At 39.7% G+C, this 16,464-nt stretch overlaps 1 protein-coding gene across 6 annotated transcripts; it reads left to right on the top strand.

Moving 5' to 3' along the window:
* Positions 1-845: 845 nt before the first annotated feature.
* Positions 846-16,244, top strand: LOC129541368 (histone H2B type 2-F). Of its 6 annotated transcripts, XR_008682813.2 has the most exons (4): positions 846-1,256; positions 5,000-5,116; positions 8,748-9,251; positions 15,010-16,244. XR_008682813.2 is itself a non-coding variant. In XM_055403231.2 (3 exons), exons 1-3 carry the CDS (start codon positions 880-882, stop codon positions 15,033-15,035), a joined length of 435 nt encoding a protein of 144 aa, XP_055259206.1. In that variant the 5' UTR covers positions 846-879; the 3' UTR covers positions 15,036-16,237. The 6 variants fall into 6 exon arrangements, 5 of the variants coding, with proteins under 5 accessions (XP_055259206.1, XP_055259202.1, XP_055259201.1 ...); XM_055403231.2 differs by lacking the exon at positions 5,000-5,116 and having other exon boundaries at positions 9,220-9,251; positions 15,010-16,237; XM_055403227.2 differs by lacking the exon at positions 15,010-16,244 and having other exon boundaries at positions 5,000-5,103; positions 8,748-10,202.
* Positions 16,245-16,464: the final 220 nt, after the last annotated feature.

Below are 16,464 nucleotides of genomic sequence, written 5' to 3'. Positions count from 1 at the left end.
GGAATTAAAGCTGACAGACGCTAGAGGGAGCCCCAGAAGCAAGGTCCGGGTCGTTTTTGTTAACTGCGCTTACAAGCTGGTTTGATTTCTTAATGCAGAGCTCCAACCTAGCTATTTCTGAGAAAATTTTGCAAGAAGCTAAATTCTCTGCCGGTCATTTGTAGCGCTTTCCAAGCTGCTAGTACAAAACGTTAGCACGAATCTGAATACTTAAGAAGGCCGTCATTATGTGATAACTAGGAATGGTAAGCGGTTTCAGCTCGATTCTACAGTTACTAGAATTAGGCCAGATGTTAGGTAAAATCCTCGATCCCCAAGTAGTTCCTCGGTATTTCAACTGTTAATAATGGGGACAAGAGTTCTGAGATATGTAGGATCCCATCTTCCTAACTGCATGAGACAGAAGGCGCAAACCGTAAAAAAAGTGGGGGGAGGGGGAGGGGAGGCGGCTAAGGTATTGTTGCGAAAACCAGAACCAAACTTCCACAAAATAGGAGTAAAACGATGCAAAAGAGAAAGTTAGCTTTGTCTTTAGCACGCGCTTCAGATCTCTACTATATACAAGTCAACGAGAAAAAGTGAAAATCATTTAACAAAAGCCCAAACAGGTGAAACTACATTTACTTAATTTTGTGTGAAACAGGACATTTTGATTGGTTAACAAGACATTTGTTGTAAGAACCACTAAGAAAGCGCGACTAGAACCTCATTTACATGGACTCTACCTCTCTATGACGACACTATTGTATATTAACCAATAAAAATGCAGCACTCTGTTAGCCTTCATTTGCATACAAGCTCTATAAATAGCGCGTAAGCCGCCAGTGAGAAGTAGCTGGGATCGCTTAGCACAGGTGTGTGGTGTGTCTTTCTGCAAAAATGCCGGATCCAGCAAAATCCGCTCCTGCTCCTAAAAAAGGTTCTAAAAAAGCTGTCACGAAAGTGCAGAAGAAGGATGGTAAGAAGCGCAAGCGCAGCCGCAAAGAGAGCTATTCTGTTTATGTGTATAAGGTGCTGAAACAGGTACACCCGGACACCGGCATCTCGTCCAAAGCCATGGGCATCATGAATTCCTTCGTCAACGACATCTTCGAGCGTATTGCCGGCGAAGCGTCGCGCCTGGCGCATTACAACAAGCGCTCCACCATTACTTCCCGAGAGATCCAGACGGCGGTACGTCTGCTGCTGCCCGGCGAGCTGGCCAAGCACGCTGTGTCCGAGGGCACCAAGGCGGTCACCAAGTACACCAGTTCAAAGTAAGGGCGCGCAAGGGACGGAATCGAACATCCACGTTATACACAAAGGCTCTTTTCAGAGCCACTTACGTTACCAGAGAAAGCAGCTGTAAACACTTAAGATATTAGTTGCATTGGGTGGGTTCGTAATTAGGATCGCATTTACATGTAGGGCTATGTCGGGACAATAGTAAAACTTGCCCTAGCAGTTAAAATTGGAAACGTCCCATGGTCTAGTGGTGCCACCTAATGGTAAATGTCGTCTTGCTGGTAATAAATGGTATTCATAGATGGTCCCTACCTGCCTATTCTGAGTCCTCAGTGGAGTTTAGGTACAGGGGGGAGGAGGGGATAACATACTAACGTCATTTGTTGTTTTTATCTAGTAAACGAGCTGGGATTTACTTTCAATATACAGATAGAGAGCCTTGAGTCCCCCAGTCCCCGCTGATTACTAATATTTTAGTCTTTTTTTAAACGTATACCTCTGGGTATGTGTCACAAGCATTTGCCAACATACTAAAGCACCTGGCTGTCAGCAAATCCCAACCTATCCATCCTCCCCTAACTACTTTTTAGCCCAGCGACCCTCAACGAGATAAATTTTCGCACTCCCCCCCAGCCCCCAGTCCCCAACTATGGGACATTTGGTAATATCTGGAGACATTTTTGACTGTCATCACTTGGGAGGGGGTGCTACTGGCATCTACAATGTATAAGACAGCTTACAGCCCCCACAACTAAGAGTTCTCTCTTTGGTGCATAACGTTGATCCTTGTGATAAGGTTGAGAGACCCAGTGCCCAAAGATTTCCTTTCCTTCAGAGATGTCCGTCCCCTCCCCCGCCCCCCCCCCCACCCCGCGCGCGCAAAGGATTTAGTTCTCATTTAGGTCAAACATTTCCCCCTATCCTCTGCTTTTGGTGAAAACTGAGCAGTACATAATTTACTGTGATTGTCTACACTCCTCACAGGAAAATAATCTCCAGGGCAAGGACCTTGTCTTAGTTTTGTAACAAACTTCCCTGGTTACAAGAACACTTACCAGCCTGCTAAACATACATCCAGGTGCCTGTCCTGAAGTTCCCTCATAGAGTCAGGTTGGGGGTGGGGACTGGGGAGGTGGATTTTAGTATTTTCAGGTGTCTTTTTTTTTTTTTAATAGATTTTGGGGGCATGATGTATAAAAGGGCACAGTTAACATGGGATGAATTTCTAAGGCTCTCTCAGAATTTGCGAAACTCAAGACTAATCCTGACAAAGGCTGGATATTTTACCAAATAAAATATACCCTTGAGGCAAAAGGACAAAATCTTAGTTTCCAATTCACTTGACAGTCAAGTGTTGATATTAATCAAACTTGGGGGAATTTACATGATTGTGCTTAAAATGAATTTTATTAATTTATAATGTAAGAGTTCAAATTTACATCTAATTAAAAGTTGAATAAAGTGGGCTGTATGTGATTTCTCTCTTTCACGTGGAAATAAAGATTCTCAGTGAGTCATCTTTCCCTAGAGACTATCAGACAAAGAGGCCAGGAAAAGATGACTCAACTGAAAATCGAAAATTTCCAGTTGAAAGAAAAAAAAATCATTATACATTTTGTGGTAGGAAAAATCACTATACATTTAAAGGCCAGGGTGGACTGTCTTCTACCCAAACTCATCATCAAATAGTTTATCTGTTCTCTCAACTAGAATCCTAAAGTTCAGGGGCTCCCTTCTCCCTAAGGACTAGGGACTATGTTTCTTATGGTCTTTGAAGTTGTTAAAGCATTGGCAGTTGGCTCACCTAATCAAAAGTCATTATTATTTAGCCAGTGACTAAAAGATTAAACCTCAATTCCTTATCCTTAAGGCCTAAGGATAGAAACTAAAGGCCTTCTATCATCTTGCCAAAAGGTACCTTCTTCAATTACCTGTTTCCCCCAGTCCTCCAGCTTAGGTAGACGTTCTACTCACTATCCTTTCAGTTCCGTTCAGTCGCTCAGTCGTGTCCGACTCTTTGTGACCCCATGAACCACAGCATGCCAGGCCTCACTGTCCATCACCAACTCCCGCAGTCCACCCAAACCCATGTCCATTGAGTCAGTGATGCCATCCAACCATCTCATCCTTTGTCGTCTCCTTCTCCTCCTGCCCTTAATCTTTCCCAGCATCAGGGTCTTTTCAAATGAGTCAGCTCTTCGCATCAGGTGGCCAAAGTATTGGAGTTTCAGCTTCAACATCAATCCTTCCAATGAACCTCCAGGACTGATCTCCTTTAGGATGGACTGGTTGGATCTCTTTGCAGTCCAAGGGATTTTCAAGGGTCTTCTCCAACACCACAGTTCAAAAGCATCAATTCTTCTGCACTCAGCTTTCTTTATAGTCCAACTCATATCCATACATGGCCACTGGAAAAACCATAGACTTTACTAGACGGACCTTTGTTGACAGAGTAATGTCTCTGCTTTTTAATATGCTGTCTAGGTTGGTCATAACTTTCCTTCCAAGGAGTAAGCGTCTTTTAATTTCATGGCTGCAGTCACCATCTGCAGTGATTTTGGAGCCCAGAAAAATAGTCTGACACTGTTTCTACTGTTTCCCCATCTATTTGCCATGAAGTGATGGGACTGGATGCCATGATCTTAGTTTTCTGAATGTTGAGCTTTAAGCCAACTTTTTCACTCTCCTCTTTCACTTTCATCAAGAGGCTCTTTAGTTCTTCACTTAATGCATCTTAAATTTCTCTTCATTTTTGCTTTTGTGGTATCACTCTAATAAGTTGTAGTAAGTACTCTGTCATTCTCGAGACTATGCAAACCTATCATTATACCAGTTCTTTAAACTCTTATTTAGATGTCACTCTGTGAAGCCTCCCCATCCTATTTTATGTCATAGGGAGGTTTTCTTCCTTTTGACTCTTAAGGCTCTATTCCTTGCACAGTGGATTTACAATTAACTGTGTAGCTTTGTGAACTATGTAGTATTGTCCTTAAATTTTTTTCATTGCTCTTACATTTTCATGTGTTTGTCTTCTGCTAGAGGGTAGGATCTATCATTTTTTAATACTACTTGTCTTCTTCCACAAGGGCTATCCCAGTGCCTGATAGAAAATAGCTCCTCAAAGTTTGTTGACTAATTGCCCAGACTGTAGAACACTAGAGAATGATGCAAGGGTGGTAGATTCAGGTGCTCCCATGAGATTTTTTTCTCTACTTTTTCCTATTTTTTTTTCTTACTCCTTTAACCTGGATGCTTTTTAATTGCTCTTAATAATTACTGACCCAGTTAAAATGACTGTTAGAGATTTAAAAATCCTAAAAGAGGAGATAAAGTACTGCACTTGATACCGTCCCTTCAGCTGATGAATGTGTCTTTGTGACCAAAATGATGAGGTTAGAGTAAAGCTTTTTTCGCCTGGCTTGATGTACTGCTTTTCCAGTGTTTCAAACAAGGAAGGAAGTGGAAGTTACATTCCAGAGATGGAAAAAAGTGCTAAATTTCCTTCCATGTACTATCTGAATATTAATATATTTAACAATTACCCATAAAAGCTATTCTTCCCTGCTTACTTTCACTCCCTGCTTTATGGGTGCATAGCTTCTTAATTAAAGACTACTTTACCAGCTTTTTTGCATCTGGGTTTGTCCATAAGACAAAGTTCTGAGCCAATGAGATGTGAATAAAAATGATACATATTATTTCTAGTTTTTGCCCTAAAAATGAATAAATATGTGTTGCCCTTGCCCATTTACCCTCTCCTCTGGCTGGGTTGCAGATACAATGGCAGGAACTACGTCAACCAGAAATGGAAGCCCTGTGATGAGAATGGCAGAACTTCGCTACTAGCCCTGGACTATCACATGAGAGATGAATAAATCTGTATGTTGCTTAAGTAAGCCATTGTTTTTAAAACTATTTGGTACAATAATTTAGGCTGCTTTGTGACCAATACGTTGTCTGACTCTCCTGCTACCTTCTCAGAGTAAGTCCTGTGAATGTAGGTATTTTGTTTTATTCACTGCTCTATCCCTATCAGTTCAGTTCAGTCGCACAGTTGTGTCCAACTCTTTGAGACCCCATGGACTGCAGCACACCAGGTTTCCGTGTCCATCACCAACTGCTGAAGCTTGCTCAAACTCAATGTCCATTGAGTTGGTGATGCCATCCAACCATTTCATCCTCTATCATCCCCTTCTCCTCCTGCCTTCAATCTTTCCCAGCATCAGGGTCTTTTCCAGTGAGTCAGTTCTTCATATCAGGTGGCCAAAGTATTGGAGTTTCAGCTTCAGCATCAGTTCTTCCAATGAATCCCCAGGACTGATCTCCTTTAGGATGGATTGGTTGGATCTCCTTGCAGTCCAAGGGACTCTTAAGAGTCTTCTCCAACACCACAGTTCAAAAGCATCAATTTTTCAGCACTCAGCTTTCTTTACAGTCAAACTCTCACATCCATACGAGACTACTGGAAAAACCATAGCTTTGACTAGACAGACCTTTGTGGACAAAGTAATGTCTCTGCTTTTTAATATGCTCTCTAGGTTGGTTGTAGCTTTTCTTTCAAGGAGCAAGTGTCTTTTAATTCCATGGCTGCAGTCACCATCTGCAGTGATTTTGGAGCCCAGAAAAATAAAGTCTTCCACTGCTTCCATTGTTTCTCCATCTATTTGCCATGCAGTGATGGGACTGGATGCCATGATATTAGTTTTCTGAATGTTGAGTTTTAAGCCAACTTTTTCAACTCTCTCTTTCATCAAGAGGTTCTTTAGTTCCTCTTCGCTTTCTGCCATAAGGTGGTATCCTCTGCATATCTGAGGCTACTGATATTTCTCCTGGCAATCTTGCTTTCAGCTTGTGCTTCATCCAGCCTGGCATTTCACATGATGTACTTTACATAGAAGTTAAATAAGCAGGGTGACAGTATACAGCCTTGACCTATTCCTTTCCCAATTTGGAACTAGTCTGTTGTTCCATGTCCTGTTCTAACTGCTGCTGCTTGTCCTGCATACAGATTTCGCAGGAGGCAGGTCAGGTGATCTGGTATTCCCATCTCTTGAAGAATTTTCCACAGTTTGTTGTGATCTACACAGTCAAAGGCTTTGGCATAGTCAATAAAGCAGAAGTAGACATTTTTTCTGGAACTCTCTTGCTTTTTCGATGATCCAGTGGATGTTGGCAATTTAATCCCTGGTTCCTCTGCCTTTTCTAAATCCAGCTTGAACATCTGGAAGTGCTTGGTTCTGTTGGAGCTGGCTTGGAGAATTTTGAGCATTACTTTGTTAATGTGTAATTAGTGTCAAATTACCCCAGCTTGTTGGGGTAGTTTGAACATTTTTTATCATTGCCTTTCTTTGGGATTGGAATGAAAAGGGACCTTTCCAGTCTTGTGGCCACTGCCACTGTTATCTCTATCTGCCCAGGCTATATCTGGAATAGAGTGGGCGCTCTGTAAATATTGGTGGGATGAATGGATTGATGAGGGAAGGAATAGTTGAGAAGGGAGGGCAGAGGAGTTGCATTGATGAGATGCAGAAGTCTTAAGAGTTGGATTTAACAAAAAATTATTTTCAGAATCTTTTGCCCTCTGAATGGGGAATGGCACAATACAGAGTGAAAGTCTGGGTGAAGTTGCAGCCACCATGGTCCAGAAATCACTTTAGAAGCTTCATATTGTACATTGTTGGGCATTTAAGGATACTTATCTACAGTTAACTCAGAAGCCATAAGAGCATAAAAGGAAAATTTTGTTTCTTCTACTTACTTACTTTCAATCCTTCTGGTCACCAAGTGTGTGGGTTTTCCACATCAAGCAATTTTGACTCTAATTACATGGGGTTAGCTCAGACCCCCCCACACACATTAAGGGCTCAGCCAAGGAGATTACCCCCCACCCCCAACACACACACCAACTTCAGATGCTAATCACAAGTGGTAGACCCCTGTTAGTCTTGCTACAAATCAGGAGTTCCCACAACCCCTTCCTCTGTTTCAATAATTTGCTATAACAGTTTACAGAACTCAGGCAAACATGTTTACCATTATAAAGGATATATAATAAAGGATCCAGACTACCAGTCAGATGAAGACGTACACAGGGCAAGATCTGGAAGTGTCCTGAGTGCAGGAGCTTCTGTCCCTGGGTAACTGGGGTGTCCACATGGTTTCCTGGCATGTGGGTATTTTCACTGACTCAGAAGCTCTCTGAATCTCATAGTTTAGGGATTTTTATGGAGGTTTCCTCAAATAAGCATGATGGATTATTAACTCAGTCTCCAGTCCCTCTCTCTTCCCTGGAGGATGTAGGGTTAACAATTTCAATCTTCTAATCTATACCCAGCCTTTCTGGTGAACAGCCCCTTTCCTGAAGCTACCCAGGAGTCCACTAAGAGTCATCTCATTAGAACAAAATAGGCTCCTATTACCCAGAAAATCCCAAGGGGTTTAGGAGCTCTGTGTCAGGAATTGGGACCAAAGGCCAAATATTAGAACAAAAGATGTTCTTAGCACCACTGTCATGAAGAGTTTTAGAAACTCTGTGTCAGTAACTGGAGAAAGAGACCAAATATACATTTATTATGTCAGAGTCCACGCCATGGTCTCTGGCCTTGGACCCCTTATAGCAAACCAGTTATAAAAGTCAAGACACTGGCTGAAAGGCAGTGCACTGTAGTAGTGACGGGCATTAGCTTTGAGTCCCAGCTTCCCCACCTAAGAGCTCAGTGACCTTAGGAAGTTTTCTTTGCTCCTCTGAACCTCAATTTCTTCTGTGAAATGAGAAAAATAATGGAATGTACCTTTAAGTCTTGCTGTGAAGATTAAATAAGATAATGTACTTAATGCACATAGTACAGCAGCTGTTTCTCCCATTATTATTGTGGCAGGGAAGGCACTTGCATGGGCACTCCTGTACCTCCACAGCACATTTCTTTCCCAACAAACTGTGCTTTAAGAGATTCCTAGAGACTTGCCAGTCAACTTCCTAAGCATCTTGCATTAGAGCAATAAGACCTTCTTTATTTTAAAAACATCCAAGAAGGCTGTGCCACAGTTTACTTGTTGGGCCTATGATTCTGTAGAACTTTCAAGTATCTGCTATGTGTCTCAATAGGGGAAAAAAAATGAAAGACCTTATTTCTAATGTCTGTTACTAGTGCTTATATAAAGACCGATATAATCTTTGACAGATACCTTTAAAAAAAAAATCAGATGATGTTTGTAAAACTTCCCATCAGTACTTTCAGAAAAAAATGGAATACTCTCAATACTTCTTTCCTATTTCTGATTTCGGAGTTGAAATCTCTGAATTTGGAGGATTTAACACAAGAACAAGCCAAATGAATAGAAATGATCTAGGGTATACTATCAGGTAGCACAGAGAAGGACACACCGTATAACTGAAAGGAGAATGTGTAAATAATTGGGAAATGTTTAATTAGAAATTCAAAAATTGACTTGGTGGACTCAGGCTGATGACTTCTGAGTTCTTCATTTCTGCTTGTTAACGTATCTAATGTTTTTCTTCTCAGTATTTTCGAGATGAAGTCCCTGTTCCTGTCACCTATTCCGAACCCAGCTTCCCCAAGAATATAAGCAAGACTTTCTTATTCAAACTGCAGTCCGAGGAGTGGCAAACAAGAAGATGATAGTCCCAAAATCTCAATATTGCTTTTCTTTGACTGAGAACTCATTATACAATAAATATTTCAGGTGGTTTTACTAAACGGCAGCATAAGAATCTAGAGAGTATCATTATCAACCAATCCAAGGAACTTTGCTTTGAATGGCCAAGGCCAGAAACAGAGAGGGAAGTAGGAGAACTAATTAAGCTTGAGCAGTTCTTTACCACTTTCCCTCAGAGGACCCAGACTGATATGATAACTGGTCTTGGGACTGAGGTAGCACAAGGTACCCAGAAGAAGGAATTCCTGTTTCAAAAAAAATGCAGGATGCAGATTTGTGAAATGAAATAAAGAACAATTTCTCTCTGTTGTTTTACAGGATCAAAGGCAATGATTTTAAATTGCCAGAAGGTAGGGGAAAATCCTTATCATTCTTTTTTTTAATCAGCATTTTTAACATTCAGGGGAAGACAAAATACCTAAAGCTATCAGCTTTATTTTTTGTTGTTGTTGGCAATGATGTTGGAGATTTGTGTAGGTTTTTAGTTTCCAGTTAGTGGGATTATCATTTTCAAATGCATTGAAGGAAAACTCTTTAGTCCAAGAGGGAATGTGAAACAGAGTTCAGACATACCAAAACCTGGGCAAAGGTTGTTCAGTGTTCTTAACAAAATTTCCAACTCTAGGGTTGGGCCTTAAACCACTCGAATTTCTTTCTGGAGATGTAGATTTCATCTAGTTTAGCATGTCCACTTACTCACGCTCCCTATTATAACATGGAGAATAATGAGCAGAAGAAAGTCATACTAATTAACTTGTATGTATATATCAACCAAAAGACTACTTCCAGCAAGGGAGCATATCCTTGTTTTCATAGGCTTTTCACTTTTCTCCCTGCTGCAACATGAAAATCGAATAAGAATGATTTTGCTTATGCAAGCTGTTTTGTAGGTGCCTTTTGTGTGATGTCTTTGTAAATGTTTGAATTTTTATTTTCATGATTTTTTCACATTGATATCAAGGAACTGGGCAACATAAATTACTTTTTTTAATTAATTTATTTTAATTGTAGGCTAATTACTTTACAATATTGGTTTTGCCATACATTGACATGAATCCGCCCCAGATGTACACGTGTTGCCCATCCTGAACCCCCCTCCCACCTCCCTCCCCATATCATCCGTCTGGGTCATCCCAGTGCACCAGCCCCAAGCATCCTGTATCATGAATCGAACCTGGACTCGTGATTCGTTTCACATATGATAATATACATATTTCAATGCCATTCTTCCAAATCATCCCACCCTCGCCCTCTCCCACAGATTCCAAAAGACTGTTCTCTTTTTTGCTGTCTCGCATACAGGGTTATCGTTACCATCTTTCTAAATTCCATATATATGCATTAGTATACTGTATTGGTATTTTTCTTTCTGGCTTACTTCACTCTGTATAATAGGCTCCAGTTTCATCCACCTCATTAGAACTGATTCAAATGTATTCTTTTTAATGGCTGAGTAATACTCCATTGGGTATATGTACCACAGCTTTCTTATCCATTCATCTGCAGATGGAAATCTAGGTTGCTTCCATGTCCTGGCTATTATAAACAGTGCTGTGATGAACATTGGGGTACACGTGTCTCTTTCAATTCTGGTTTCCTCAGTGTGTATGCCCAGCAGTGGGATTGCTGGGTCGTATGGCCGTTCTATTTCCAGTTTTTTAAGGACTCTCCACACTGTTCTCCATAATGGCTGTACTAGTTTGTATTCCCACCAACAGTGTAAGAGGGTTCCCTTTTCTCCACACCCTCTCCAGCATTTATTGCTTGTAGACTTTTGGATAGCAGCCATTCTGACTGGCATGAAATGGTACCTCATTGTGGTTTTGATTTGCATTTCTCTGATAATGAGTGATGTTGAGCATCTTTTCATGTGTTTGTTAGCCATCTGTATGTCTTCTTTGGAGAAACGTCTGTTTAGTTCTTTGGCCTATTTTTTGATTGGGTCATTTATTTTTCTGGTATTGAGTTGCAGGAGTTGCTTGTATATTTTTGAGATTCTTTGTCAGTTGCTTCATTTGCTATTATTTTCTCCCATTCTGAAGGCTGTCTTTTCACCTTCCTTATAGTTTCCTTTGCTGTGCAGAAGCTTTTGATTTTAATTAGGTCCCATTTGTTTATTTTTGCTTTTATTTCCAATATTCTGGGAGGTGGGTCATGGAGGATCCTTCTGTGATTTATGTCAGAGAGTGTTTTGCCTCTGTTCTCCTCTAGGAATTTTATAGTTTCTGGTCTTACATTTAGATCTTTAATCCATTTTGAGTTAATTTTTGTGCATGATGTTAGGGAGTGTTCTAGTTTCATTCTTTCACAAGTGGTTGACCAGTTTTCCCAGCACGACTTGTTAAAGAGATTGTCTTTTCTCTATTGAATATTTTTGCCTCCTTTCTCAAAGATAAGGTGTTCATAGGTGCGTGGATTTATCCCTGGGCTTTCTATTTTGTTCCATTGATCTATATTTCTGTCTTTGTGCCAGTACCATAATGTCTTGATGACTGTGGCTTTGTAGTAGAGCCTGAAGTCAGGCAGGTTGGTTCCTCCAGTTCCATTCCTCTTTCTCAAGATTACTTTGGCTATTCAAGGTTTTTTGTATTTCCATACAAATTGTGAAATTATTTGTTCTAGCTCTGTGAAAAATATGGTTGGTAGCTTGATAGGGATTGTATTGAATCTATAGATTACTTTGGTAGTATACTCATTTTCACTATATTGATTCTTCCGATCCATGAACACGGTATATTTCTCCATCTATTAGTGTTCTCTTTGATTTCTTTCACCAGTGTTTTATAGTTTTCTATATAGGTCTTTTGTTTCTTTTAGTTCAGTTCAGTGGCTTAGTCGTGTCCAACTCTTTGCGACCCCATGAACCACAGCATGCCAGGACTCTCTGTCCATCACCAACTCTTGGAGTTCACTCAAACTCATGTCCATTGAGTCGGTGATGCCATCCAGCCATCTCATTCTCTGTCGTCCCCGTCTCCTCCTACCCCCAATCCCTCCCAGCATCAGAGTCTTTTCCAGTGAGTCAACTCGTCGTGTGAGGTGGCTGAAGTATTGGAGTTTCGCTTCAGCATCAGTTCTTTAGGTAGAAACAAATATTCCTAAGTATTTATTCTTTTCATTGCGATGGTGAATGGAATTGTTTCTTTCTCTATTTTCTCATTATTAGTGTATAGGAATGCAAGGGATTTCTGTGTGTTTATTTTATACCCTGAAACTTTATTCATTGATTAGCTCTAGTAATTTTCTGGTGGAGTCTTTAGGGTTTTCTACGTAGAGGATAATGTCATCTGCAAACAGTGAAAATTTTACTTCTTCTTTTCCAATTTGGATTCCTTTTATTTCTTTTGCTACTCTGATTGCTGTGGCCAAAACTTCCAAAATTACGTTGAATAGTAGTGGTGAGAGTGGGCACCCTTGTCTTGTTTCTGACTTTAGGGGAAATGCTTTCAATTTTTCACCATTGAGGATAATGTCATATATAGCTTTTATTATATTGACGTATGTTCCTTCTATTCCTGCTTTCTGGAGGGCTTTTATCATAAATGGATGTTGAATTTTGTCAAAGGCTTTCTCTGCATCTATTGAGATAATCATATGGCTTTTATTTTTCAATTTGTTAATATGGTGTATTACGATTTTTTCAGAAACAACAAGTATGCCTAGAGAACGCAATTTTAGAATTAGCAGGAAAGTTAACCAAGGCAGAATTTGAATTTCAATTCTTAGACTAGAGAAGAAAAGAAATCTTTTCATTTGGCTAAGGGAACTAAATGGTATTTATGATTGTGGAATCTGTTTAGGCTGGAAGGGGCATAATAGATAAATCTTTCTGGATTAGTGCATGTAAATCATTTATAGTGGGAAATAGTAAAGTCCCAACTATTACAAGAGTAAAACAAAGCAAAACAGCTGTGGCTATTTTTTCTGACAGGAGAAAATAGTAGTATGTACATGAATTACAAGCATGACTGAGTCTTTTAGATTGAGTTGTCAGATAACCATGTAGCAGGGCCCCACAGCAGCACAGAGATAGCAAAGTGACAGTGTAGGATAATGTAGTCTTAAAATCTCTGAGTATGCCATTGTACAGTGTGTTAGTAGAGTGCAGTGCACAACCCAAGTGTCATACATGGTGGTCCTGAGTAAAGAAAAGGAGACTTTCACAGAATTTATAGCTTCAGACTGCAAGTTTTCCATTAAATGCAGAGTATACAGAGATGAATTAAAAGTATCTTTATCTATAGACATGGTGATAAAATGTAAAAACACAAGAGTTAAGGAGAAAATTCCAGAAACAGAAAATTCTTGGCAAAGAAATAGAAATCAAGTTATGTCAGACTTCTCATTTGGACAACTTTGGATATAAGAAAACAATGAATTGATACTTTTTTTAAATCTAGGGAAAATAATTTTGAAAATAAATTTCTATATCCAACGAAACTATCATCTAAGTGTGGATTGACTTACAGGACCTCCCTGAAAGAATTTCTGGAATTGTATTCTTGCAAGAATAAGAAAAGATTCTAAGAGGAAGATATGAGATACCAGAAGGGGCCATGTGCCAGTAAAATATATTGCTAGGTTCTAGAAAAATTTCTTTAAGGCTTAGAATACTTGCTGTTTATTCATCCATCTAATTTCATTATTGAATGTCTTTATTGAGAAATTAGAAATCAGGTGATAGGAGAGAGATGAAATAAATGAATCAGAAAAGGCTCAACTAACAAAGGAATATAACACATATACCAAATTTCCTGTAATAAAATTTTAAAAAGAAATGTGCTATAAAAGATAGATACAAAGTGGTGCAGTGGTAAAAGAATCTGTGTTTTGCCCAAAGTTTAAACTTTCATCTCAGGTTCAATGGATTTGTTAACAAAAGAAACCACTTGTCATACACAAACAAACAATTTCAATGTTTAATAGAGAATTATCTAACTTACTTTCAATAAACAATCATTAAAAGGAAAGAGAAACGAAACAGCAGATACATAACCAAATTGAGTTTTTACCAACATCCAGACTCAAACAGCACTGGGAAGTCCCATGTAACAGCAGCAATCTAAAACCCCAATTGGGAAAATGTCCTAGGCAGTGTCCACTCCACGGGTGAGACTTTGAAATTGCAGTTTGGGGGTTCCTGCTTATAATCCCAGGCTGCAAACTGATAACATCATCCATCTGTGAGCAAACTGCAACTCTGGTGTCACGTTAATCTTTCACAATGCTGTATGTTTTATCTTGTGAGTATTGATACTCTCCGGCCTGGGAGATTAGATCTCCAGAGCTCAGGAGAATTCCAAGACTCACTCCCTATCTTATCTCTGATGCTGCCCAGCTGGCTGGTAACAGCCAGTATACGTGCAGGCAGGCAAGTCAGGGACAAGTCAGAGGCCTGCTCTGCTTTGTTTCTGAAGCCTGAAAAAGACTACTTCCCTAACAGTGCCTGCGATGCAGGAGACAGGAGATGCGGGTTCAATCCCTGGATCAGAAAGATCCCCTGGAGTAGGGAAGGGCAACTCATTCTAGTCTTCTTGCCTGGAAAATCCCATGGACAGAGCACAGAGGGCTACAGTGTAGGGTTGAAAAGAGTTGCATGTGGGATCAATTGTGAGGTTAGAAGTACAGGTGATGCTGTTTGTGATATCCTGGGTCACACGAGAAGTGTTAACTTATTTTACCACCATGTCTGTATTGAAATCTCCCTCTGTCAAGTCTGGATTTTAAGATTTTTGTTTAGGTAACTCTGTGATTACACAGTTTTTTATATTTATGGTCTCTCCTCCACATTTTGTCTACTATTTTAAAAACACAAGAGTTCAAAACCATTAGTGATTTCAAATATAGATTCTTTTGGTCTAGATCCTAAAAATTAAAAAGAAAATCGACTTCAAATTCAAGATGATATTGACATGGTGGGGGGTGAGAATGAAGAGAAATAAAACAAGGTAACTAATATTTATGTTATACTCAGGAGGAGGATATAGATTATTATTCTAGAAGTTAGAAAAGTGTAAGTTTAAATACACCTGTACATACAAAATATATATGTATAAAAGTTGACGTATAAAATACTTAGTACTAAAGTACTAAATATTTCATATTCAGAAAAACGGAAATCCATTAAGCAGTGATCAAACCAGTCAATCCTAAAGGAAATCAACCCTGACTGGAAGGACTGATGCTAAAGGTGAAGCTCCAATACTTTGGCCACCTGATGTGAAGAGCCGACTCATTGGAAAAGACCCTGATGCTGGGAAAGACTGAAGGCAGGAAGAGAAGGAGGCAACAGAGGATGCAATGGTTGGATGGCATCACTGATTCAATGGAAAAGAGTTTGAGCAAATTCTGGGAGATAGTGAAGGATAGAGAAGTCTGGCATGCTGCAGTTCACGGGGCTGCAAAGAGTCAGACAGGACTTAGCCACTGAATAACAAAAACAAGAACTGTTTGCACTTGAAAGGTGATGGTAGGAAGAAAACTTCCAGTTGAATATGAAACCCATTTGCTAATTGTGTGTGTGTGGCGGGAGCGGGGGTGGGGGGCAAAGCTTTTAAATTATACAATGTAAAAAAAATTGTTTGCATCTAACACAGGTACACACACATGCATATCCTCACGAGTGCATACACAAAGATTTAAAATAAGTCAACAATCAAGTGTTAATTATGTTAGCATATATACATCTTTCTCAGGAATTAAGACTAAGTCAACAAAAACTTATTTGAAGATATAGTGAAGAAGGAATTCATAGGGCCTGGACTCCATCTTAGGCCTGTTCATGCTGATCATGCTTGGCCACCTTTCCAATGGACTCTGAACTCTGTGTTTAGTGCCTATGAAAACGACAACAGAAAGATAAGACCCGCTCCAGACAGGGGAACCTTGAAGATCATATCTAGGTTACTCATCGCCTAAGAAAAAACATACACTAATCACCCCTTCCTCCAGACAGGCCATAAATTTTCTGTATCTATCGGACTGTAACCTTGGGTTTATTGATTATTGGCTAATTGTTTGAGCACATGAGCACATAGCACGTGAATGATGGGGTTATTGGGATTGTATTTTCCTTGGTTTATGTAAGTCTCAAGGAATTTGGAGTGGTGGGTTCAGACACGTACACATGGGGTATAAAAGATTTTCAAAAATGCTGGTCGGGGTCCTTGACTTAAGAGGAGACTCTGCCTTGGGCCCACCGGTGTAATAAACTGCACTTCACTATCTGCATTGTCCTTCTGAGTGAGTTTGTTTCCCGGAACTCGTGGCTACAACAATAGAGGATTTGAAGAACATAGTTAACAAGATCAAGTGTACTATACCTGCACCATTTTTATCCAATAGACTACATTATATTGAAATTCACATGTAAAACTGATTAGAAACTGACCATGTGTGAGATGACAAATGAAAACTCAACAAGTGCTGAAAAAACTAAAGCCACACAAGATATATTTGCTAATCATAATGCAATGAAATAACTAAAAATACTATCCTTTTCTATACTGTTGGGGAAAAGCACATGGTTAAAGAAGATATCAAAATAAAAGTTATATACTCCTT

The sequence above is a fragment of the Moschus berezovskii genome, chromosome 4 (assembly GCF_049115385.1).
Source record: "Moschus berezovskii isolate FMDL1 chromosome 4, NW_MosBer_1.0, whole genome shotgun sequence".
In the NCBI taxonomy this organism is placed as follows: Eukaryota; Metazoa; Chordata; class Mammalia; order Artiodactyla; family Moschidae; genus Moschus; species Moschus berezovskii.
Note: the sequence above shows the minus strand (reverse complement) of the source record. Positions and strands in the feature narration are given on the sequence as shown.

Bases quoted from the DNA above. Each gene is read 5' to 3' on its own strand.
- LOC129541368 (XM_055403227.2), top strand. From the start codon at position 880: ATGCCGGATCCAGCAAAATCCGCTCCTGCTCCTAAAAAAGGTTCTAAA. The intron at 1,257-4,999 runs GTAAGGGCGCGC...GCTGGGTTGCAG, and splicing joins ACCAAGTACACCAGTTCAAA to ATACAATGGCAGGAACTACG.